We start from the raw sequence: 26,566 nt of genomic DNA, 5'->3' as shown, positions 1-26,566 counted from the left end.
GTGAACTAGATTTTCTCTTTATCCCTTAAAACAGTAAAGATTCTCATCAACCATACAAGTTCACTTTCAAACAGAAGGAAAATGTGAGTATTGCTTAGGATTTTTTTTTAAAGTTGGCAATATTTAATGTGTAACACACAATATAAAATCAAAACTTAGTAGTCTGTTGGTTCAAACACATGTAGTTCTGTGCTTCATAAAATGACAAAAAGAAAAAAAAGAAAATTCCTGGGCCAACACAAAAAATAGAAACTAAATATTTCTGGGCTCTACTTAAGAAAAAAAATAGAATGTAGAAATCAGAAAAATCATGCATCCTAATTCATATCACAGTAACAAAGAGTATTAAACACCATCTTTAAATGTATTGACAACTTTTTGAAATGTTATATTCCACTAAAGCATTATAAAATGCAAAGAAAATTGTCAGCATACAGAATTTAAATTTTAGAAATTTGCATGAAGAATCCTACTCAGTTCTTATAATATAAAGCATAATATAATTCCTTATGTAATGAAAAGCCATTTTCCCTTGTTTCTCAGTCATCTTGGACTCATTTTAAAATAAAGACAATTTCCTTAAAAAATCTTATAGGTAAAGTAGGTAAATTCTATGGGTAAATCTAACGTAAATTACACTTGAATACAGATGTTTAAAATTATTTTTAACTTATAGGAAAAACACTAGCCACAATATGCCAATTAAGCTATGCAATATCTTTGCCACAGAGATTTCCTTATGAAATGTTATATTCAGCTCCATTTTCAGTGACATAACATTGTTATACTTCTAAAAGGTATATTTATCCCTGAAGCCTCTAAGGCAACAGATAGTTTTCCAGAAAGTTATGCATAACATAAGGCAATTAATTATACATATCATTGGCCTTTCAAATTGTAGCATTTTTGAGACCATCCTATATAAATGGTTTTTCAATTACATTTCTCCACATTATTCCAAATGATGGCATCATTCATTAGTAAACACACAGACAAAATGTCCTAATTCTCTTATGTTGACTTTCACTGCAGTTTTTGGTTTTATTTAGAAAGTCAAATCTGTTCTCTGCAATTTCCACTTTAAAAATGTGTTTTGGCCCCCTTAAATTGTTGCTCATCTTCCACAACTTCAACCAACACATCTTCTACATTGTCACCATTCCCAATCTACTTTTCTCAACAACTGGGAAATGTGGTATAAAGAGCAAATCTTCTTAATTCAATTCCTTCTGAGATCACAAAGGGATATTCTTCTGGCTCAGGCTAGCCATTCCAGATCTCCAAGTATAGGATTCCCAAATTTCACTCACCTATAGAGGCTGCTTAGTTCGTACATTTACTGTTTCAACCATTATACACATACCACAATGCAATGTGCCGAGAGGGCTCATTTACATTTAGATGTCTCCAAATTACTTTCTCTCCCCAGATCACAGTATTGTGAGTTGTTTTTGTTTTTGCTGTCTGGGCAGATAAAAGGTAGGGAAGCTACCAAACGTCTTTAAGATTTCTATTATCCCTTTTTTTAAAAAAAAATAAAACGAAATTTATTGCTTACAGTTTCAGAGGCTAGGAAAGGATGAAGTCAAGTTGTCCCTATTTGCAGATGATATGATCCTATATATTGAACAGCCTAAAGCTTCTATAAAAAAAAAACCTCCTAGAGTTGATAAATGATTTCAGCAAAGTTGCAGGATAAAAAATCAACACACAAAAATCAGTAGCATTTCTATACTCCGTGAACATGCAGAAAAAGAAATCAAGAAAACTAGCCCATTTACAATAGCCACCAAAAAAATAAAACACTTCTGAATAAAGCGGACCAAGGATGTGAAAAATATTTATGAAAAGAGCTACAAACCACTGTTGAGAGAAATTAAAGAGGACACAAGAAGATTGAAAGATATCCCATGCTCTTGGATTGGAAGAATTAACACTGTGAAAATGTCCATATTACCCAAAGTAGTCTACAGATTCAATGCAATCCCCATCAAATTCCAATGACATTTTTCTCTGAGATGGAAAAAGCTATCCAGACATTTATATGGAACAAAAGACCACACATAGCCAAAGCAATCCTGAACAAAAAAAACAAAGCTGGAGGCATAACACTACCTGACTTTAAACTATATTACAAAGCTGTAATAACACAAACAGCATGGTACTGGCATAAAAATAGACACATGGATCAGTGGAATAGAATAAAGAACCCAGAAATCAATCCATACATCTACAGCCATCTGATCTTTGACAAAGGCAGCAAATCTATATACTAGGGAAGAGACTGCCTTTACAACAAGTGGTGCTGGGAAAATTGGATACTCGTATGTAGGAGAATGAAACTAGACCTGTACCTTTCACCATATACCAAAATCAACTCAAAATGGATTAAAGATTTAAATATACATCCTGAAACAATAAAACTCCTTAAAGAAAACATAGGGGAAACACTCCAGGAAGTAGTAGTGAGTACAGACTTCATGAATAGGACCCAAAAAGCACACGCAACTATAGGAAAAATAAACAAATGGGATTATATCAAACTAAAAAGCTTCTGCACAGCAAAAGAAACAATAAATAGAGTAAAAAGACAACCAGAGTGGGAGAAAATATTTGGAAAATATACATCTGACAAAGGATTAATACCCAGAATATATAAGGAACTCAAAGAACTTAACAGCAAAAAAACAAATAACCCAATTAAAAAATGGGCAAAGGAGCTAAACAGGCATTTCTCAAAGGAAGATATATTAATGGCCAACAGACACATGGAAAAATGCCCAACCTCACTCAGCATCCGGGAAATGCAAATCAAGACAACTTTGAGATACTATCTCACTCCAGTTAGGTTGGCTAACATCCAAAAGACTGAGAATTATAAGTGCTGACAAGGTTGTGGAGAAAAAGGAACTCTCATACACTGTTGGTGGGGCTGCAAAATGGTGCAGCCTTTATGGAAAATGGTATGGAGGTTCCTCAGACAATTACAGATAGATCTACCTTATGACCCAGCTATTTCACTGTTGGGAATATACCCAGAGGAATGGAAATCATCATGCCGAAGGGATACATGTACTCCAGTGTTTACTGCAGCTCTACTTACTATAGCCAAGAGTCAGAACCAGCCCAAATGTCCATCATCTGATGACTGGATAATAAAATGTGGTATATCTACATAATGTAATACTACTCTGCAATGAAAAGAATGAAATACTACCACTCGCAACAACATGGATGGACTTAGAGAAAATTATATTAAGTGAAACAAGTCAGGCACAGAAAGAGAAATACCACATGTTCTCACTTATTTGTAGGAGCTAAAAATAAATAAATAAACACACAAACAAACTGGGGGAGGGGGGCGGGGAAGAAGACAGAATAACCATAAAAATTCCTTGAACTATTTAAGTCAACAGATATGATGTGGGGGGGGGGGTGGAGTGGAATGGGTAAAGGGGCATGAAAATCAACTACAATGTATATTGAGAAGTAAAAGAAAAAAAAGAGAGAAAGAAAATGAAATTTATTGCTTACAGTTTCAGAGGCTAGGAAGTTCAAAGTCCAGGGAACACATCTGGTGAGAGTCTTCTTTAGTGGTGGCTTTACAGCAAGGCGGGGTCTCACATGGCAAAAAAAATGGCAGAGCAGAGAGAGACTAACCTCTCACGTGCTCTCCTTTTAAAGACCTCAGAACCACACACCTGACCACCATTATTAATCCATTCACTACTGCATGGTCCTACAATCCAATCACCTCTTCAAGGCCCCATCTTTCAATTACCATAAAGTTGAGTCCTTTGGTGACTCAATAGAAGTAATACAGGTCAGTGATCCAATAACCACTGTCACCCCTGCCACAATTGGTTCTACACTTTCATTGTGTTGGAAGTCACCCCTGGAAAAATGTCGACTTCTATTAACCCTGTGCTGTCAGATTCTCACAAAGAATATAATTCTCATGTAAAGAATATAATTGAATATAATTCTCAACTTTCTACATAAAATAATAGTGGAAAAAAGGACTAAAAAAATATTAAGACTTATGAATAATAATCTTAGTTCATGAAAATAACCTAATGTAAGACATTTCCACCATAACCGGGGAGGAAAGGTTTAAGTGAATTATTGGCAAGTTAAGGAAGTACTTTTAAACAATAATCTTGAGACTAGTTTTCCAGTACATAGGATATACAAGGGGTCTTCAAAAAGTTCACAGAAAGATTTGTATTATCTTTCAATTCCATTTTTCCATGAACTTTTTGAAGTACCCACATATACATGAAAAGTAAAAACTTTTAACATTAGCTTGAAATTTCCACAAGGGGGACACTTTACAGATCAACAGATATAGTTCCTATTTTAATAGAATGCACACAAGCCTTGTTTGTATTGATAAACCTTTCTATGTTTAACTTCTCAGCCTTAGAATAATGGTAACATTCAACTATACCTAGTATCTGATGGTAACACCATGTATTACAGACATTCTGCACACAGAGTAGAATTTATTTTCACTATGATTCCAGATGGACTTCAGAACCTTAAGATAAAAGAGCCATCACCTCTGGCTACAGATAAAGAATTTCTACAAAAACTCTGGGTTACATTAAGAAAAACATACTATTCAACACATAACTAAACATCTCATTCTAAATACTTATCACGAATATATATAATTTTAGGGGAGAAACTTAAATGCCAGGGTATTTTAAATATTTTTTTAAAAGCCTAAGTTAACAAAGTCTTTGTTCTGCCTTTCTCTTCATATACAAACTACATAAAATTAGCAACAGATAGGAAAGTGTTTTACAAATTGTAAGACACTATACAAATGTAAACAATCGTGATGGTAAAGGATCAAGGTTAGATTAAAGAGGTATATGCGGAAAGCAAGTTAGCAGCCCTGTACTAAGAGAGTTGATTCTTTCACTGAATTCCACCAGAGGTTCAAGATGAACACAAAAATCAGGAAGGTTTTATATTTATGTTCCACTGAGTAGTGACTTTATATTTATGATTAAGGAGGTGGGAATGAACCAGATAGCTCTCAGCTGACACTACTATCTATAACCAAAGAAACAGCTTGCTTTGAACTCAGCACTGAAATTAATAAACTGAGTATGTTCCTGCGGTATAGACTGCACAGACCTCCTCAACCCCTCCAAAAAAAGGAAAGACTTTTAATAAGGGTCACATATAAGAGACTCTTAAAAGGGAAAAAATTTTAGAATGTTGAGCAGGAAACTCTGCCCTACTAAAAACCATTAATATTGACAAATTTCTATACTGAACAGCCTTTAAAACATCAACTTGGAAAGAGTAGACAGCATAACGCAAACAGGTGAGTCTGTGCTGACAAACTTATGTCTTAAGGTCAGCTCTAGCACAGATTAGCTGAATGAGGTTGTGCAGGTCATGTGTTCCTTCTCCCAGTCTCAGTCCTCTCATTTGAAAATATGCCATAACTTCATGCCAGTTATTTTATGTGATCCTTGCAATAACATATGTGAAATGACTAACACAGTAGTCTTTTAATCAACAGCGTCCCTCCCTAAAAATGTGTACAAAAATCCTAATTTCACTTTGAACTAGCCTGCCAAAAATATTGTGTCACCTAAGAGAAGCATAGTATACCGTACATTTTTCATTTAGTTGTATTCTACAGAAGCTGAAGTCTACTGCTTTTTCAGCTTCCCACAGAATTAATCTACTCTGAGTCTTACTATACATTATTATACGGGTAAACTCAAGACAGTAATGTGAAACATCATGGTCATCAGTTCTTAAGAAAAAAACATGAAAAGCAAAGTTTTTTTAAAAACAGAAACTGTATGTATTCATACTTAAATGATGTCCAGTAAGCATGATTTTCCTAAATCTAAGTCCAAATACAAAAGTGTAGCTTTAACATCCTTCAAATTCTTCTGATCAGTACCAGTTGTATGTACCCCTTATGCAAACAATTCCGTATATCAATCTAATGTATCCCATTGACCTCAGTCACAAAATTTAAAGCTACTTCAAAGTAAATGGGCGGAACCAAGAAATAAGCTATACACCTTAGTCATTCAATTGTGATACTGTCTCCTATACCAAATAAATCGGTGTTTGTTTCTGCAAGGAGAAATTAATTTCCCTAACTCAAACAAAAGATGCTATATTCTGACTTGATATTATCACAAAGCTTTTCTAAAATATAAATTATAAAAGCTCTCTCAATAAAAGCTGGTTCTGCTTACCCTATATTATAAAAAATGAAAATACATTATAAGCTTGAGCATTTACTAAAATAACTTCCAAGATTTAACACAGACTATAAGGCTTTTCCTTTCTCAAAAAAGAATAAGCTAGAATTCATGGCTAGCTCATTTTCATGTCTTCACACCTCCTAGCCCTTGACCCTGTAAAACATATCATGTTCAGAGAATGTTTGCTGAATGAATAAACTATATATAAATAAACCAAGAAACTATCAAGAACTTTAACAGCCCTGCAATTTTTAAATGATTTCGCTGAAACTGTGGGCACCCAAGCTAAACACTCTATTCTGATGTAGGTAAGCTTGTCCACAAATACTTCATACACAAAACACTCACTATTCTCACGTGTTTATGAACTAGAGCCTCAGTCAATAGCCTTGGAATGAACTTTTTCCACTAACTAAAAAGCACATGCCATATTCATTCACATGGCTACAAACTAAACATAACACAGCTATATCTAAATGAGGCCTGTCCCTAACATAGTCACCTTTAATCCACTATTGGGCTACGGAGTGGTTATGAATTGTTAAGATCGTATAAGAGTGTGAGGTTCTGAAAAGACCCAAAAAGTATAAGAATCACTGCTACTCTTCTAGAACACTTTTAGAACTGTTTTCAGAATCAATTAAAATAAACGGAAATGCTGTATTTTGAACTAACATTGTTCAGCATCTTATCACATACCTTATTCACCAAATTTGTCCTCCAATGACCTGTGACCATTTCTAACACTAAATGTACTCTCAAGAGACAAAGATCTGCCACCAATGAAGACACTGAAAATAATTTACCAACATCTCCAACAGAAGTAATCCAAAACAACAATCAAAACATTATTGGAAAAAAGGTTTATTCTACAAAAACTGCTTACTTGAAGAAGAACACATTCACAAAATTTATGCATTAAAATTATACTTCTTTAAAAAGCCATGGTACCCACAGGAAGAGTTTAATTGCTTCTCATGAAACTAATTATATCATGCATCCATGTATCCATGACACAATTAATTGTTCTGAGTTTTAGGACTAACATCTTTTCTCCTCAGTAGGTTTCATTCTTTGAAATGAGAAGCAGGCAGGCACTATTTTACAATAGTTTATTTAAAAGCTTTTTCTCAAAACTACCTTTTTCCTCAAAATAAAAAGGGTTTGAACCCCTGCCCACAACCAGGCACACTGCCAGCACCTCAAGGATCTGCCCGGGGGCCCAGGGCATCAAGCTGCAGACCAGACCCCCTACCTACAACCAGGCACACCACCAGCACCTTGGGGACCCACCCAGGGGCCTGGGGCATCGAGCTGGGGACCTGATCCCCCACCCACAACCAGGCACACCACCAGCACCAAGGAGCATGCCAAAAACATCACCTCCATGTTCCACCACATGGTCCGCCACAGCCACCACAGTAACCACAGCTGCCGCAAAAGTGGCTAGACATCACAACCTCCACGCAGATGGTCTCCCAGCCACTAGAGTGCATTAACACAAGAAGAGTCACCAGCAGAGACCAAAGAAAAGAAGAGGATGTCTCTCTCCACAAAGCCGATTCCAGAGTGACAGAAGAAGCATCTGCTCTATGATAACATTGGGGGACCTGAACACACCTTCCAGCATTGGACAGATCATCTAGGCAACAAATCAACAGAATAACCATTACTCTTTCAGAGGGAGAGAAGAAATCTAGGGAGGAGGAGGGAGAGGGTATAGGAAGAGATTAGACAAGGGGCATAAAGAATAAGTACAATTTATAACAATATACATACATACTAGTAATATCGATTTGATCAACATACGTCAACATTGAACCCAAAAAATATGTATAATCAATTATGATTGAATAAAAAAAATTAAATTAAAAAATAAATAAATAAATATAAATAAAAAGGGTTTGGAAAAAAGGCAATAAACAGCTAACCACTCCCAGGCTTCATGAAGTTTTACTATGAAATAATTATATCTTGGATTAACACAGTTAAAAGCAGCAATTTCAAGTATACACCCTCAGTATCTTTCTTCCCCAAACAGTAAAAATACCTACAAATGGCAACTGAGAATTAACTTTGATTTAATTTCTCTGTACATTGTTTCCAATAATCTCTGCACATATTATAATCTTTATTTTATACTGATTTTATACATTATACGTTAAATATTCTAGGTCTATATTTGATTAACAAATTATTAATAGTAATTTATAAACGCCCACTATGCCATAATAATGAAAGAAACTATTGACACAGGTAATCCAGAAATCATTCATATCATATATATAAGATCTATAGAGATTTCCCTCTTAAATGTCTTACAGAAGCTAATATTGTTTATATTTCCTGAGCCTATAGCACCTATCTTAGTGAAAAAAGTGGTTGTACAGTCTGCTCAATACAAGCAAGACTAGAATTAACCAACTGAGCTAACCTGCCAGCCCTTAAGCAAGACTAGTATTAAAAACTGACTATGAATTTCTAAAGCAGGGACAATCAACAGTATATAAAATTTATACAGATACATATAAGTAATTCAAGTATATGAAAGTAATATACTATATTAGCAAGAAAAACAAACTTCATATCTCATAATCCTCCCTTTTTAACTATTTCCAAATAAGAAACCAAAATTAGGTGTGCACAACACAGCTTACTATTCTTGTGTAAACATGTCAGGACTATTATTTTATATAGAAGAGTATTGCTATAAGACCAAACACAAACTGCTAATGGACTAAGACTTAAAATGTGTTAGATATTTAATTCACCTAGGAAAAATCAACACCTGATTTTTTATGTTTTAGAAAATTATCTTAAAGGCTATTTTCTTACTATTTGACCTACATCATAGGAATGTGTTAAAGCAAGTCCAGGCTAAATTACATTAAAAGTTAGTAATGAACATAGAGAAATAATTCTGAAAGCATATTTTAAGTTTTTAACTTAAAAAATGGTAGTATTAAGACTGATTTTGCCATCTAAAAAATAAGTTATCAAAACCACAAAATTAACAGCGTGATCTTTTAGTTACTGAAGGAAAAAAATGTGATAAAAAGATAAAATTTCCAATCCTCCCTAATACTTACTTGCTACCTTATAGCAAACACAACAATAAGGTTACAGAATAGTGGTCAGGATCAGTATTTGGGAGTGACAGAGACTTCACTACCTATGTAATTTAAGGTAAGACACAACCTCTCCTTTCCCATCTATAAAGTAAGGATGCCAATATTCCTCCTACTCAAGAACTAAGCAAGATAGCATATATAAAGCACCAGGTCAGTGCCTGTGACAAAGCATCCAAATTATGGTCCCATTTAACAAACATACAGACAGATACAAAAATAGATATAGATGTGGATGTGTGGATGTGTGGGTGTGTGTGTGTGTCTCAGTATACCTATTCCATAGTTCTGTCCACTGAGTGGACCCAGAATAGATATAGATGTGGATGTGGATGTGGATGTGGGTGGGTGGGTGTGGGTGTGTGTCTCAGTTAGTATACCTATTTCATAGTTCTGTCCACTGAGTGGACCCAGAAGCCCTGACGCCTCACGTGGCAATGAGCTGCACACCTACTACCCGGATGTGTTTCTAAACGCCCTTCTCTTAAAGAAAGGAATCGGTACTCCTTGGAAAAGTGGTTGCTTCCAAGGCTGGGGAAGGGAAAATATAAGATAAGATCAGAACACCTTGTGGGGCCAGAAAATAGGGAAGTGCTCAAATCAGGATGAGGGCATGTTAAAAAGACACAGGAGCCAGCCTGAACAAGGTCTTAATGGCCAAAGCTGGAACAATATAAGCTGCAAAATAAATGAGAGGCTGACCAGTTAGTTCAGTTGGTTAGAGTGTGGTCCTGATAACACTAAGTTCCAGGGTTCAATCCCTATGCCAGCCAGCTACCAAAAAAAAAAAAAAAGATAGTGTCAGATTATATCCCATAGAATAAAACAAATATTCATGAATCTGTACTGTTGTAAATAACTAAAATGGGGAAGAAAGGACAGCTCTTCCTTAGAGGACTCCAAGTAATAAATGTGAAGAAAGCAGGGGCCGGCCCTGTGGCGCACTTGGATCCTATATAGGAATGGCCGGTAAGCTCACTGGCTGAGCGCGGTGCGGGCGACGCCAAGCCAAGGGTTGCGATCTCCTTACCGGTCACAAAAAGACAAAAATAAATAAATAAATAAATGTGAAGAAAGCAGAAAATCATCATTAAGCAAATACCACCATAATAACTGTGACAGACAAGACCCACCAATGGATACTAAAATGAGTAGGTAAAAGGTTGAAGAGAAACAGAATATTTATTAGTTACAATGAGAAAAATAGTAACTTTACTGGGGAGAAACCTGGTATACATGGGTTAGTGCACCAATAAGACAATATATTGACAGGATGACCCTATGATGATGCACTGAAAAGGATGTACACACTGTATTCTTCTTGCCAAAAATGCACAACCTCATTCTAATCATGAAAAAACATCACACAAACCCAAGTTGAGGGATGTTGTACAAAATAACAAATTGGTTTTCTTCAGAAGTGTCAAAGTAATAGGAGAAAATATTAAGGAATTGTCATAGATTGAAGGAGACTAAGGAGACATGACAATTAACTGTAAGGTGGGACACTAGACTGCAACTTGGAACAGAAAAAGGAAATTAATGGAAAAACTGGTATAATTCAAATAAGATGTATAGTTTACATAACAGTATTGCACTAATGCAAATACACTGGTTTACTAATTATATTACAGTTATGTAAGTTGTTAATATTAGGTGAAGCTGGGTAGAGGGCATACATAAACTCTAATTTTACTATTTTTCTGAAAGTCTAAACTTATTTCAAAATAAAAAGTCTTTTAAAGCTTTTTAAAATTATGGGCCGGCCCATGGCTCACTCGGGAGAGTGTGGTGCTGATAACACCAAGGCCACGGGTTCGGATCCTATATAGGGATGGCCGGTTAGCTCACTGGCTGAGCGTGGTGCTGACAACACCAAGCCAAGGGTTGAGATCCCCTTACCGGTCACCTTTTTAAAATAAATAAATAAATAAATAAATAAATAAATAAAATTATGATATACATAGTTTTATAGGTATTAAGTTATGCTAAAATATTCTTTAATCACTGAAGCTGGAATACCTATCTCTATAAAACTTAATCTGAAAACTTTTATCAATAAAATACATTACAGATTTCATTACCTGTAATTTTATAGCCATAAGCAGCTAGCTGTCCCGCCATATATTCTCCATCTGAATTATTATGAGAACAACCCCATGTTCGTATCCAAATTTTCTGTATGCCTGGAATAGAACTGTTGAACAATAAAAAAAAGTCTTCTTAAGTGATTTTTAAAATAAAAACTTCTAGATGATTTCAGGAACATTATGCAAAAAACAAACTCACTGCTATAGATTTTCAAGCAATTCATTAAATGCACCATCTTAATTCTAAATCTGATGTTACAGCAAAAATCTAAAATCAAGATTAAATAACCACAGAATTCTAAGACTCTACATAAAAAAAACTCCTTTTCCATTGAATTGTATTTTAAACTCATACTATTAACATAGTACTATTAAGTTCAACTCCTAGAAAAGTGCATACAAATAAACAATAGCAAAGAAAATGATTCTAGCAAATAAAGAAAAATTAAGTGTATCTATTTATAAATATAAATGTAGTAGTTTTAATCTTTACCTACTTTAAAACTTACAGATAAAAATAACTTAAAATTTAAAACTGTCATCCTATGGCATTATTAAAGTACTCATTCTATAAAAAGATTTCTAAAAAATTTAATATTTTTAGGAAGACAAAAAAAGGGACTTTCAACTTGGATTGCCCCAATAATTTATAAGTAAACAGAAATTATCTTAAGGACACGTTCAGGACAAATATGATAACCTTCAGTCATTAAAATATAAGCAAATTTTAAATTGACAGATTTTAAAAGCTTAATATTCCAAATAAAATAATCAGGTGTATTAAAACTTTCAACAATTTACTAAATATAGGTTTATTAAAACTATACAACTGCATAATCCCTTCTGGCTAGGTTGTATTAGAATTTCACTGACTAGCGACCTACTATACTAGTGTAAATGGGAATAATTTCTTTGTGCCCAAGCTGATCCATAAGTATTTGCAAATTTACTAAGAAAAATCAAATGTCCAAAACACTACTACCTCATAAGAATCACAAATTCCAGTAAAAAATTTTAATTTGAAACTAACACAAAATTGCATACTAACTACAGTAATATCAAAGAGATCACTATTGTCCTAAGCCCTGGCTTCAAGGAACATCCAATTTTATATCTTTTTCTTTTTTAACCAGTTATCAAGTTTGAAAACATTCAAATAAAAAAAACTACTGTATGTATTTTCTACCAAAAGTTCAAGATTCTAAATAAGATAATGCGTATATCACATAGGCCAGTCATGCCAGCTTCTCCCCTGGAACGAAACCAAATATAATTTCAAGAAAACAAAGCTTACCTATCACTTGGCGGACTGTTTTCCTCTTGCAAATATTTTTGGGTATTTCGTCTTCGCACCTTTGGAACAACATGCTTTCTTGCAAAATGCCTATCTTGTGGTTTTGAATCTTCCTGTGACACGATATCTTCTATGTCATCCAGTAGTGTATCACAGGATGCAGAAGGCATCTTCTCTATCACAGTAAATAGAACAAGCTTATGAGTCCCAGAAAATCTGCTTAACATAGCATCATCTATGAAATATTCTCAAACTTGAATCTCATCAAGCCTTTAGATCTAACTTCAAGTTTACGGAAAATGGAGGAAATAGAGAAACGCAAGGAAACAATCAGACAAACCCTACTGATGGCGGGACATTCCGAGGTTCAACTAGAACTATTTCTTCAATAAATCATTATCACAGAGAAAAAAGCAAGAGAGGAACCGCTCAAGATTAAAGGAAACTTAAAAGCCTAGCAACTAAATGCAATTCACATTTTTGATTAGATCTTACTTTTTCCAATCAGCTATAAAATATTTGGGAACAACTAGGGAAATCAAAATATGAACTGGATGTTAGATTAATATGAGGATATTACTATAAATCATTAAATATAAAGTATTGCCCTTATGTTCGAAAATTTTTTTGGAGATGTATATTGAATGGAGGTGAAATGTCATTATGTCTATAATTTACTTTTTAAAACTTCAGAAAAAATAGATTAAAACATATGGAAAAACACAACTCAAGGAAATAGGTATGTTGGTGTTCATTATCCTATTCTACTTTCCTGAATGTTCAAAATTTTTATGATTAAAAAAAGAAGATGTGGACATAGCTTCCAGGAAGATAGGGTAGACATACTTGTCCCTATCCTTTTCTCAAAGTACAACTAAAACTCTGGACATTACATATAAAACAAATATAAGAAGACTTTGAAAGATGGAGAAAAGGTGGTAAACTGGCTAGGGATCTCAGGACCCAAGGAACATGACGGCGAGTTCTTTGGGTTTTCTTTTGCCTCCTATATCCCAGACTTGGAGATGAGGAAGCCAGCAATCCAGAAATGCCAACAGATGTAGACAATAAAAGCCCCCAACAAAAGCCTGCCTTCTCATCAAAGAACTAGAAAAAGAGCAGCCTAGCAAAACAGAAAACTTTTAGATAATAACCATTCTACTCAAGCTAAACACACACGCGCGCGCGCACACGTGACCCAGCCAAGCCACAAAGGCCAAGTGGGGAGCCTTGACTTCCATCTTATAATGAGGTGCCCCAACACACCCCACCAGGGCAGAATCAGAGAAAGCCAAGTAGGGACCCCAGATATTCAAATCAGCCAATGGACCAGTAACAAAGCCGTGCAGTTATCAGTGGAGACCAAACTGATACACGAGTTTAAAATAATTCCTATCAAAATTCCAGCAAGACTTTGTGTAGACATAGACAAGACTGTTCTAAAATTCAAATGGAAAGTTAAAGGAATATATCTAAAACAATTTGGAAAAAAAAAAGGAACAAAGTAGGAAGAATTGCTCTGCCCAACCTTAAGATTTATTAGATAGCTATAGTAATCAAGACTGTGGTATTGGTGGAGGGAAAGAAACATAGATCAACAGAAAAGAACGGGGAATTCAGAGTAGACCCACAAAAATATGCCCAATTGATTTTTCACAAAAGTGCAAAAGCAATTCAACGGAAGAAAGATACCCTTTTCCAACAACTAGTGCTGGAGCAATTGGATATTTATAAGCAAAAAGTGAACCTTTACATTATCCAAAAATTAATTCAACATGGGTCATAGACTTAAATATAAAACACAAAAGTATAAAACTTTCAGAAAAAAATTGTAAGACAGCATCTTCTGGATTAGGGCTAGACGAAGAGTTCTCAGACGTGACACCAAAAGCATGACCCATAAAAAAGAAAAACTGATAAGTCAGATGTCATCAAAAAGTAAAACTTTTGCTTTGAGAAAGAGCCTTTCGAGAAGATGAAAAAAATCAAGCTACAGAGTGAGAGAAAAAGAGACATTTCACCCAAGAGGATATACAGAGGGCAAATAGCACATGACATTAGCCACCAGAGAAATGGAAACTAAAACCACAATGAGATATCACTATACACCTATCAGAATGGCTAAAATTTTAAAAAATGAAAACACCAAACGCTGGAAAGGATGCAAAGAAACTGGATCATTCATACAGTCCTAGTAGGAATGTAAAATGGTACAGCCACCCTGGAAAACAGTTTGGTATTTTCTTTAAAAACTAACCGTGCAACTGTGTTGCAACCCAGCAATTGTACTCCCGGGTGTTTATCCAAGAGAAATAAAGACTTATATTCACACAAAAACTTGCACACAAATGTTTATAGCAGCTTTCTTTGTAATCGCCAAAATGCAGAAACCTAGATGACCTTCAAAAGGTGAACAAACAAACTGTGGTACATCCATACCATGGAACACTTCTCAGAGATAAAAAAGAGGGTACTATTGATACATGCAACACACTGGATGATCTCCAGAGAATTACGCTGAGTGAATAAAGGCAATCCGAAAAGGTTACCTACTGTAGAATTACATTTACTTAACATACTTGACATGACAAAATTGTAGAAATGGAGAGCAGAACAGTGGTTGTCAGGGATTAAGGAGAGGATGGGGTGGAAGGAAGGTGGGTGTGGTTATAGAAGAGCAACATGAGGGATCCTCGTGGTGATGAAAATGTTCTGTATCTTGATTACGTCACTTTTAATATCTTGGGTATGATATTGTACTGTATTATAGTTTTGCAAGATGTTATCATTGCAAAACTGATAAAGGGTAAAGTGTACAGGATCTCTGCATAATTTTTACAACTGCAGGTGAATCTATAATTATGTTAAAATATTAAGGAAAAAAAACCTATCCGGAAAAAAAGAAAAAGTACTTGTGTACACTTACTGATGGTATTACTACTAATACTATATCCAGACACACAGCAAGTCCTTCACAGGGTCATCTCATCAATCATTCAAAACAACTCTATGAGGTATGAAGATGAGCAAACTGAAACACAGAAAAGATAACTTGCCCAAAGAAGCTAAACAAGGATCCCATGCCAGATGAGTCCAAGCCCATACGCTGTGCAGTACTCCACTGTCTACTCAACGTATGTATACTCAATGACCACTGTTCCTCATCCAAGGCAACTGAACCACAGTGTGAAGGATCTTATATTTCCTCAGTTGACCTCAAACCTTTCTGATGAACTTTCCTTCTCTTCATTTGCTGAATTCCCATCTTTCCATTCAAATCATTCAATCAACAGAGTGGCTTACAGCCAATCTTATTTTTGTGCCCTTTACTCTGCAACACATTATTTGCAACTACAACAATTTACACGCTGTAAATCAGACAAAACTGTGTTTAAATCTCAGCTAGCTTTACATTTTTAGTAACAGTAAAAGATTAAAAATAACTCAAATGTCAATGAACAAAGGACTAGTTAAATTATAGTTAACATGCATCTCACATGGTCATGGTGGGACTGTCAATCACAGGCCTCCCCTTCCCTAGACACAAGAATGGGGCACATGACCCAAGTGTGACAGAATAACCCATCCTCCTGGCCACAATGATTGGTTCAGGTCTGGTCATGACAAGCCCAGCCAATCACTGTGATGACTTCTACACCAGAGTTAACAGAAGAGATAGCTTCTCTTTTCACTGAAGTGGCTAAGTTGGGAGGATGTCAACTTGGGGATGCTAGGGGCCATCTTGCCTGCCACAGGGAGGAAGCCTACCTAAGGAATGAAGCCTACTAAGAGCCAGAGAGATAAAAAGCCATACGGACATTATTTGAGCCCCTGGATCTAACCAATGCCCGAAGCCAAATGCAGCCCTGTGTGGCCCAGTCATGTGAGCCAGTAAATTCCCTCTACAGCTTGAATTAGTTTGAATTGGGTTTTCTGCTCTTGCAAACAAGAGCCTTGGCCATTTCAGCAACCTAGATAAGGTGAAATGAACCAGGTTAGTCTTTCCAAAATTGATTCTATATTTGAGATATTATCAGTGAAAAAATGATTCAGTAGTCAAATTTAGGAAATTCAGCCTTCTTACAGATTCACAGTGCACATTATTAAAGACTGAAGAACTGCAGTAAAGAAACTTGAAACTCATTTATCTTAGGAATTTTCTGAAAATATATTTCTCACAGATTTCCTCTTACTGAGGAAAGATGGAACTGTAAACAGAAGGCCTGAATGATGCAGCTCCTTAAGTCCCCTCCCATATACTGGACAGAGGGATGACTTTGGGAAATGGTTCTTTGCCCATGTACTCTACCTTCCAATCTGCCTTCCACCTCCCTAAGAGCAACTTCTGCTCTAGCCAACTACTCTCCTACTCTGACCAACTCAAGCACAGAATTCCTGCAACGCTCCCTTTTCTTGCATCATCACTAATCCCCTCTCTATTGAATCACTGCTACCTGGAAATAAACATGCTTTTATTTCTCCCATTTAAAAGACAAAAAGAAAAACAAATACCCGTGTCTTTACCCCCCTCCTCCTCTTATTATCTCCACTACATTTCTCTCCTTTAAAGAAAAGCTCCTTGTAAGAGCTGTCTATACCCCATGTCTCTAATTTCCCCCTCCCACTGTCTCAAGAACCAGGCTTTCACTTCACCACTCCACCAAAATTGCCTGTTATGATTTCAGTGACTTCCAACCACACATGCAATGATCAATTCTCAGTCCTCTTGAGACCCCATCTGCAGCATTTGACACTACTGACCATTCCCCCTCTAAGGCATTTTCTTCACTGACTCCTGGGATGCCACGCTCTCCTACTACATTAGCCACTCTTCAAATCTCCTTTGCTCCTGCCTCCTCATCTCTCCAACTTCTCAATGCTGGAATGCCACCATGGCTCCATTACAGGAACTCTTCTCTTCTCCAGTTACAGGCACTCCCCAGTCCCATGGCCTTGAAATACCAACTATATGCTTATATAACCAGCCCCACTCCTCCCCACTGAACTTCAGACTCAGATGTCCAAATGCTTATTCAAGTCCCCTGCTTCAATGTCTAATAATTATGTCAAACTTAACAGGTCAAAAACAGAACTCCTGATCTCCCCATTCACCAGATCCTCTCACAGCTTTGCCCATGTCATTTAAAGGCAATCCCAACCCTCCACCTGCTCAGGCCAAAAATCCTGAAATCATCCCTGACTCCTCCCTTTCCTTCACCCTATACCCAAATCCACCAACAAAATCTTATGGGCTCTATCTTCAAAATATATTCAGAATCTATTTGTTTGATCCAAGCAAACATCAAATCTTGCCTGGATTATTGCAAGACCAAGTCCAGTTTCTACTCTTAATTCCCCCAAAATATTTTCAGCACAAAAGTTAAGCATCTCTTTAAAACCTTAGTTCATCTCAAGCTTCTGATCAAACCCTTCCAATGAAAAGTAAAGAGAGTAAAAAGGCAAAATCACCACAGAGGACATATACATCAGCTTCTTGCTACCTCTCTGATCATTTCCTACCACTCTCCTGTCTCACTCTCTCAGCCACACACACTTCCTTGCTAGTTCACACCCACCAGGTACACACTCATTTCAGTCTTATTCTTGCATGGAATGCTCTGACTCAAGATACCTGAATGGCTCACTGAAGCCCTTCTGCACTCTGCCCTAATGTCACCAATGAGGCCTTTCTGAGCAATTCCACCTCACCACATATACACATACACTTCTTATAGCCCTTCCTTGCCTTTTTTTTTTTTTAACCACAGCACTTCATCACCTGCTCATATATTTTAATTTTTTTTAACTGTGTCTTTCCACTAGAATATATTCTCCATGAGGATAAAGGTTTGTATGAGCTTGGTTCACTGCTTTACCCAGGTGCCTGGATTTATGACTAGCCCTAGCAGGTTCTCAGTAAATATTTTTTACTTTATACTACACAATCTAACCAGATATGTGTCTGGCTACTCCTTCTGCCACCTTCCACTCTGTCTAAACTGTATGACCTTTTACATATTCTAAGTATGCCAAACTAGTTTCTCATTCAGCAGCCTTCACTCTTGCTATCCCTCGGCTAGAACAACAGTCCCCAGGTATTTGTATGACTTGCTGCTAACTTCTCCACTCAAATGACAACTCCTTAGCCAAGGCCTTTCCTAACCACTTTGCCTAAAATAACCACACTGCCCAAGCATCCCCACACACTCTCACTAACCCACAACATGCTTTATGCTTCATTTTTCTTCATGGCACTTACCTACATGACACCATATATGTAACTGCATATGTCTTTCTCTTCACAATATAAGCTCCATAAGCAGAAAAGTACCATCTCTTTTTTTACCACTATCTCTATACAACACCTCTAATAAATGCCTAGCACTTAACAGGCACACAATATTTATTGACGAAATGAATGAACACTGCTTGTTTAAGTTGAATTTAGCTAGTTTTTCTATAACACAGGAGGAAATTCTTACACTGGGTGGGAAATTGAAGTAAATGCCTAAGCCCTAGGGTTTCTATCAAGATTATTCTATGAAATAATTAAGTGAGAAAGGGTAAGACCAGGTAGTGCCTTTGAATGTTACTAAGGAACTAGTAAAGAATTATAAATAACTGAAGGACATATTAAAAGCCTTTTTTTATTATTATACAACTCTACATCCCATACCCAATTGTATATGGATTCACTGAATGGAACTAGAATGGAAAAATGGGGATGAATGGAGTCCACCGCAGTAGACATACCATATCATTACAGAGTTAGAGAAGTAAGGGACATTGCTATGCTCCTTATTTTACAGAACCAGAGTTCAGAGAAGCTTAAAGATTTGTACACTGATGGAGCTAGAATGAGAACCAGAGCCTCCTCTTAATACCATGCTCTGCCCACTATGGCTCTGCCTCACTGGCAAAGCACAAACAATGCAAGAGTCTAATGTGACATGAAGCAAAGACATCCCAGAAAACAATGGGTAAAGGAAAAAGACAATTTACTTAAGAAATACAAACAGCCAATAAAAATAGGAAAGAATGCTCAACCACACTAAAGCAAGTACTGAAACAATGAATTATGCTTCATCTACCTCACTGACAAAAGACAAAAACCCTACTGTTGGCTGAAAGCATAGTAAAACTGGTATACCCTTTCTAGAGGGCAACCTGGCAATATATATCAAACTTTAAAACATGAATATTCTTTGACCCAGCAATTCCATTTCTAGAAATTCACTCCAGAGAGACAAAGGAGATAAATGTAATATAATGCAGAGGTTCCTACACCTGGCTGCTTATCATACACACTAAACAATCTCACTCATTACTATGAATAAGCTAAAGCTTATAATTTGAACAAACTGGTAGAGAAAATTGTTTAGCCTGCAGAAATTTTTAAATCAGGAATATGGAAATGAAAGTTTGAGAACCAAGGAAAGCAAGATAATAATCAAATGGAGCAACAGGAATCATAAAATTTTATTTTCAAAGGTAGAGGAAATTAAGTTTGGTAAAGGGAATAAAAACAGAATCAGTAAAAAGGGAAATACTGAAAAAGATGAAAAGAGAAGAGGATGTAATATCAGAGTATTGGTACTTACATAGGTGAATTATTAGGGGAAATTTTATAATATCAAATATCCACGTTCCATTCTGAATTAGAAGCTCCAAGACCAGAACTGAGCCATGTGAACATAAGAATTGCCCAGGTGATTCTACTAAACATTCCTGATTAAGAATCACTATTCTCCTACAGCAGTGGTTCTCAAGCTTGAGTGTTCAAGTCTGTTCACCTGAGGAGCTTTTGAAAATTACCAGCAACTGAGCCTCAGGCCAGTTAAATCAATCTCTGGGAACGGAGCTGGGGTATCTATTTTTTATTAAAACTTTCTGTTAATTCTCATGTATGTAGTCACATTTGCAAACCAATGCCCTATATTAGTTCTCCCAGTGTGGTTCCCAAACCAGGATTAGCATCATGGAAGACTTGTTAAAAATGAAAATTCATGGGCCTCCACTCCACATGTACTCAATCAGATATTCAGACTAAAGCCCAGCAATCTTTCACAAGCCCTCCAGGTGATTTTGTTATGCATTAAAATTTGAGAATTACTGTCCTAAAGTTATTCTTTCACAAAAATCATCTAGAATCGTGTCAAAAGTACATTACTGCGTTGGCCAGTTAGCTCAGTTGGTTAGAGCACAGTGTTATAACACCAAAGCTAAGGGTTCAGATTCCCATACGAGCCAGTCGCCAAAAAGAAAAAGAAAAAAAAATACAGTACCTCAGCAGCTGATTTTAAACAAGGGTTCCAAGATAACTCAATAGTGAAAGAATAGTCTTTTCAACAAATGTTTCTGGAAAAACTAGATAGCCACATGCCAAGAATGAAGTTGGAGCCCTATCTCACATAATATACAAAAATACACTCAAAATAGATTACTGACCTAAATTCACGAGTTATCACTATGAAACTCTTAGAAGAAAACAGGTGTAAATGTTCATGACAATAGAGTAAGCACTGGTTTTAGTTATACCAAAAGCACAAGCAACAACAAAGATTAGACTTCATCAAAATTTAAAACTTTACACTTCAAAAGACACCATCAAAAATGAAAAGATAACCCATACAATGGGAGAAAATACTGGCAATCATATCTAATGAGAGTCTAGTATAAGAATATATAAAGAACACTTAAAACTCAATAAAAAGACAACGCAATTTAAAATATGGGCAATGGATTTGATAGACATCTCCAAAGAAGATATACAAATGGATGATAAGCACATGAAAAGATGTCAACACGATTAGCCACCAGAGAAATACAAATCAAAACCACAATGATAGACCACTTCAAACCAATTAGAATGGCTAGAACCAAAACAGACAGTAACTGTTGAAAAGCATGTGAATTAGATCACCGAGAGAAAAAGAGAAAGAGAACAGTTAGAAGAGGACAGGGTACAGAACCAAGCCTTGAGGAACTCCAAACTTAACTGCCAAGTAGAGGAGAACCAAGCTACAGTGGAGACCAAGAAGCAGCCACCAGAGGAGAAAATCAGTGGGCTACAGAAGGCAAAGGAAGAGGGCATGTCAAGGAGGTTAACGTAGTGCAGCTGAATGAAAAGAAAAGGTTAAGTAAATTAAATTAAAATGTCTCTTGGATTTAGTGATGTGGAAATCACAGCGTTTCCATAAAATGATGGTAGCAAATTACGAAGAAATTAGGCTACGTTTCATGCATATTCTAACATGCCACTCAAACATAAAAGGTTTAAAAAAAATCAGTACCTTGATTATCTGTAATCAGTTTCAAGTCCTCTTGAAAGGTGAGTCTGGAAAATAAAAACTGATTAGAAAAAGCAAGCACCCAACAAGTTCACAAAACGGCTGTGAGGACTTTTCAGTACTACCAAAAGGTAATTAGACTCCATAAAAGACTGCTTTACACAGCAGTGTAAATGATGTTCCATACTACTACTAACGTCTTACTGATTACGATAGGTGTATTGACATCTGCCATGACTGTGATCCAGCATCTGGCCGTAGTAATAAATGCTATGCTATCCGGCACTACAACACGTCTGCATAGTGCGATTAACAACTAAAAAACAAGAATAAGGCAATGAGATAGGTATCCAAATCACATTCCTCCCGAATTACACGTGTCGCCCCGAGATTCAGAGAGATTTTATAAGGGGAACGAAAAGTAAAAAAGCAAAACACCTGCTCCTCCGGCCGACTTCAATTTAATTCTCAAGGCACTGCTCTGTGAAAGCTAGGTAATTGAGAAAGCGTTGTCAGGTCCTACAAATTCACTAACATAGAAAGAGGGAGAACAAATGACGTTAAAGTGACCATAAGGAACGAGGTCTCTTAAATATTCTTAACAGCCCAACAGCACCTGAGGCCGACCACCCTGTTCTCACTCCTGGGAGCGCAACATGCTTCCCAATTCCCCGATCCCAGCTGGCAAGTCTCCTTTCAACCGAAAAGCAAGGTGAGAAACCGGCCCGAGAAAGATTGAAACTGGAGAAACAAGTCTTCGCCATAAAAGGAGCTACAGCCACACTCTGCCCCACACTGATCCACGGGCCACTCTTACCAGCAATCGGAAAATAACAAACCCGTCCAAACTGAGAGAATCAACGCCCCGCTCTCCGGAAACTACATGGAGCGCGCCATGACACACACGTCCCGCCGCTTTCATTTACGCATGCTCGGCGACGGTGGCCCGGAGAGATCACATTGCATCATTGCTGAGAACGCGAGTTTTGGTTGAACTTAATTTAGTAATGATTACACCTCGAGTTCCATGGGTTGCAAGGGTAAAAATACAACCCCAAGTTTCGGGTTCTTAGAATCGCTTAATAGGTAACTTCTACTGAGCTCTTATTATGTTTCAGGCACTGTGTTAAGTGCTTTACATAAACACTATCTCACAATTTATTTATTATTATTCCTGGTTTACAAAAGAGGAAATTGGGAATTTAAACACTTGCCCAAAATTACTCTACTAGTAGTGACTGCCCCTTGGGCTGAATCCGGTTATGTCTGACTCCCAAATAACCTGCTCTTTTCACTGCATTTTACTAGTTTTCTCAACATTTTTTGAAAAGAGGTCTCTTCTCTAATATGAGAAGACAGAGTAGAAAAGGATCTCTATTCTTCAAAAATAGTTGGTAGATACAACTTAATACAGACTGTTTAACACCAACCAACCTTTTCGGTTTTTGTTTTTTGGGGGTTTATTTTTTAATGTTAGATGGCAGTTTAGCAGACACCTATGAAAAAGAGAACTTTATGGAGTATACTGATTCTGGTGTGCTTGCTTTACATGTTATCTCACTTTATTATTCTTTACCCAAGACACTCTGTTTGACCTTCTATTTATCAGAAGAACATCTACACTTTAAAAAGTGGAGGAAACAGGCCATAAATAGGAGTCAGAAATCATGAGTTTTATGCCATATTTTGGGTTTCACAGTGATTTGGGGCAATTACTTTATTTAGTAAGTGCCTTTCCTAGTACAATTTCCTCTAACTATAATGCCACTGTTTTCTTTGCTTATCCATATACATAGAATAATTTAAACTGACCTGGGATCCACTGCAGTCCTTCCCCAGCTCAATTAGAAGTGCATGTTTGTGTTGCCCCATCTCTTGCTAGACCAAAAGTAGGCCCAGAGTTATCTTCTAGGTTGTACTCCCACTGCCTGGCACATAACCTTACATCTACCAGCCTCTCAATAAACACATGTTGAATGAATTAATGACATCACCCCTTTCCCCCAAGTTCTAATTGAGTTCAGTTAAGGAAATTTTATTTAGTGTGCACTATATGACCACAAGCACTGTGCTAGACACTGGAACTAGAAAGAAAGAGAAAGTTGCAAGATAGTGTGTACAATGTTGTATATAATAATTGCAATAAATATATATATATTTATATTATCTACGGTAGGATATATAAGTAACTGGTAATGGGATTGTCTCTGGGAACTGGGTAGCTCAAGGGAGATTTACTTCTCCTTATGTATATATATCATTTTGTACCTCTTATTTTTGTACCATCTAAGTGTAGTATTCATTCAAAATATAAATAGGGACACTTTATAAATAAAATTAAAATGACATTTGATCATTTATAATTTATCTGTTACATTGTTGTAACAATATTAATTGTATGACAATTAAACTATAATTTAACTTTACAGAAATATTCAAATTTTAAATCAGTTGTTTATTGTGGTAAGATCACATAAAATTTACCCTTCTGACTATTTTCTATTGTACATTTCAGTGGTATTAAGTACATTCATTTTTGTGAAACCAGTACCACCATCCATCTCCAGAGTTTTTTCATCTCTTCAAACTGAAACTCTGCACCCATTAAATGCTAACTCTCTGTATCCCCTACCCCCTGCCCCTGGAAACCACCATTTCACTTTCAGTCTTTATGAATTTGACTGCTCTAGGTAGCTCATATAAGTGGAATCATACAATGTTTGTCTTTTGGTGACTGGCTTATTAAACTTGGTACAATGTCATTGACTTTCATCTATGTTGTAACATTGTGTCATAATTTCTTTCCTTTTTAAGGCTGAATAATATTCCATTGTATGTATATACCCCATTTTGTTTATAAATTTTAAATTTTTACATTTTGTTTCTTGAATTAGATTATAAGCTTCATAAAAATAGACACCTCATTTTGTTATTGTTTTTTCAGCACACAATTTAGTATTAAATGCTTTATAAATATTTGATAGTAGACAAAACTATTGGTGTATTCAAAGACACATTAAAAGTGCAAGTGAATCTATATAATAATAGTAAAAGCTAAGACTTTTGGAGCACTTAAAATGTATGCCAATAACCACATTAAGCCCTCTATGTGAATCATCAAATTTATTCATCACAATAATCCTATAAGTAACCCTATAGGAAAAATTAGAAGTACTATTATTAAATTAGAACTATTATTGTTTTATAATCCTCTTTTTACAGAGAAGAATACTGAAGATCAGGCAGTCTGATTTCAGTTGTTTTCACAACTTCATATGAATACTTCAGAAGAAAGAAACTATTCTTTCATTAACAAGTAATGCAGAATTTCAAATAGAGAAAAAATATTGGAAAGAAAAATAAAAGAGTAATAAAGGAAATGTGGGATAAAATCTACACACCTTCAGAGTGATTGACTCAATTTTTTATGTTAGTCTTCATGGTGAAAACTGAAGAGAAAATGTGGGCAATAATGAAGTTAGAGAATTCTTACTATCTTAGTGACTAATCGAGAAAGAAAGAATAAAACATGATAATTATAAAAATTTAGAAACAGATATTTTAGATTTAGCTTATGATCTGAGCAATTATCCAGTCCCCTTATAAATGTGTACTAATCAGGCTCTTTTTTTTTTTTTTTTTTTTGGCAGCTGGCCAGTATGGGGATTTGAAACCTTGACCTTGGGGTTATCGGCACCACGCTCTAACAGAGTGAGCTAACCAGCAAGCCCTTCAAATATCTTTTTTTTAAAATGAGAAATAATTCACATGTTTAATTCACTCTTGGGAAGTGATGTGTGTATGAAATTTTTGATGTAGAATATTAGATAAGTTTAATAGAATGAGATTTAAAATGGATTAATCTACAAGGGTATTTCAACGTTTGTGGAAAAAAAGAATAGATAATATGAATCTTCCCGTGAACTGTTTGAATTACCCTTGTATTTCTTATTTAAGCGATATGAAAAGTGTAAGTAGTCAGCGTTCTTAATTTTTAAAGTTCAGGAGGTCACCATGAGTAGACAAATATGTTGTCATTTATATTAGTTTTCCATCGCAACTGACAAAAACCCAACTCTAATTTCTTAAGCAACAAGAGTGAGGACACATGAAAATCAATACTAGATCTAGGGATCTAATAAATTAGGTGTCAGAATAAAGTTCCCCAGCTGGACATCACACAACTAAAGCAGTTTTTTAGGAAGATTTTTCAGGTGTTAGATGAACCCAAGAAGATTGTAACAACAGGGACAGAGGGAAAAAAGAAGAAATACAAGATCTATGTCAAAGGAAAATTTTCCCAAAACGGATGAGTACTTCAATGTAGAAGATAAAAGGGAGGGATGCTGGTGCTCTTAAATAAACTGATAAAAATTACATAAAAACATGATGTGAAATGAACTTACCTCCTGTTGTCTTTGGACTCATGCTGAATTTTCTCCATGTAATCTAACCACTAGAGGTCAGAGTGCTATACTTTGAATATCATCTATTCTATTCTATCAATTTATACAAA

At 35.9% G+C, this 26,566-nt stretch overlaps 1 protein-coding gene across 4 annotated transcripts in view; it reads right to left on the bottom strand.

Moving 5' to 3' along the window:
• Nucleotides 1-22,954, bottom strand: part of CDKAL1 (CDK5 regulatory subunit associated protein 1 like 1) — a 636,490-nt gene extending 613,536 nt beyond the window's left edge. Inside the window, exons 1-4 of one of the 4 annotated variants that reach the window (XM_063097088.1) lie at nt 22,868-22,954; nt 22,054-22,097; nt 12,761-12,935; nt 11,461-11,573 (exon numbers count right to left, since the gene is read on the bottom strand). In XM_063097088.1, coding sequence (XP_062953158.1) covers nt 11,461-11,573; nt 12,761-12,930 — 283 coding nt within the window. In that variant the 5' untranslated portion in view covers nt 12,931-12,935; nt 22,054-22,097; nt 22,868-22,954. Of the gene's footprint in view, nt 1-11,460; nt 11,574-12,760; nt 12,936-22,053; nt 22,098-22,254; nt 22,300-22,666; nt 22,781-22,867 lie in introns of those variants that run through there. The other 3 variants (XM_063097092.1, XM_063097090.1, XM_063097091.1) reach the window with 3 other exon arrangements.
• Nucleotides 22,955-26,566: the final 3,612 nt, after the last annotated feature.

Source organism: Cynocephalus volans, chromosome 5 (genome assembly GCF_027409185.1).
Source record: "Cynocephalus volans isolate mCynVol1 chromosome 5, mCynVol1.pri, whole genome shotgun sequence".
NCBI lineage: Eukaryota > Metazoa > Chordata > Mammalia > Dermoptera > Cynocephalidae > Cynocephalus > Cynocephalus volans.
This window is presented reverse-complemented; position numbering and strand designations above follow the sequence as displayed.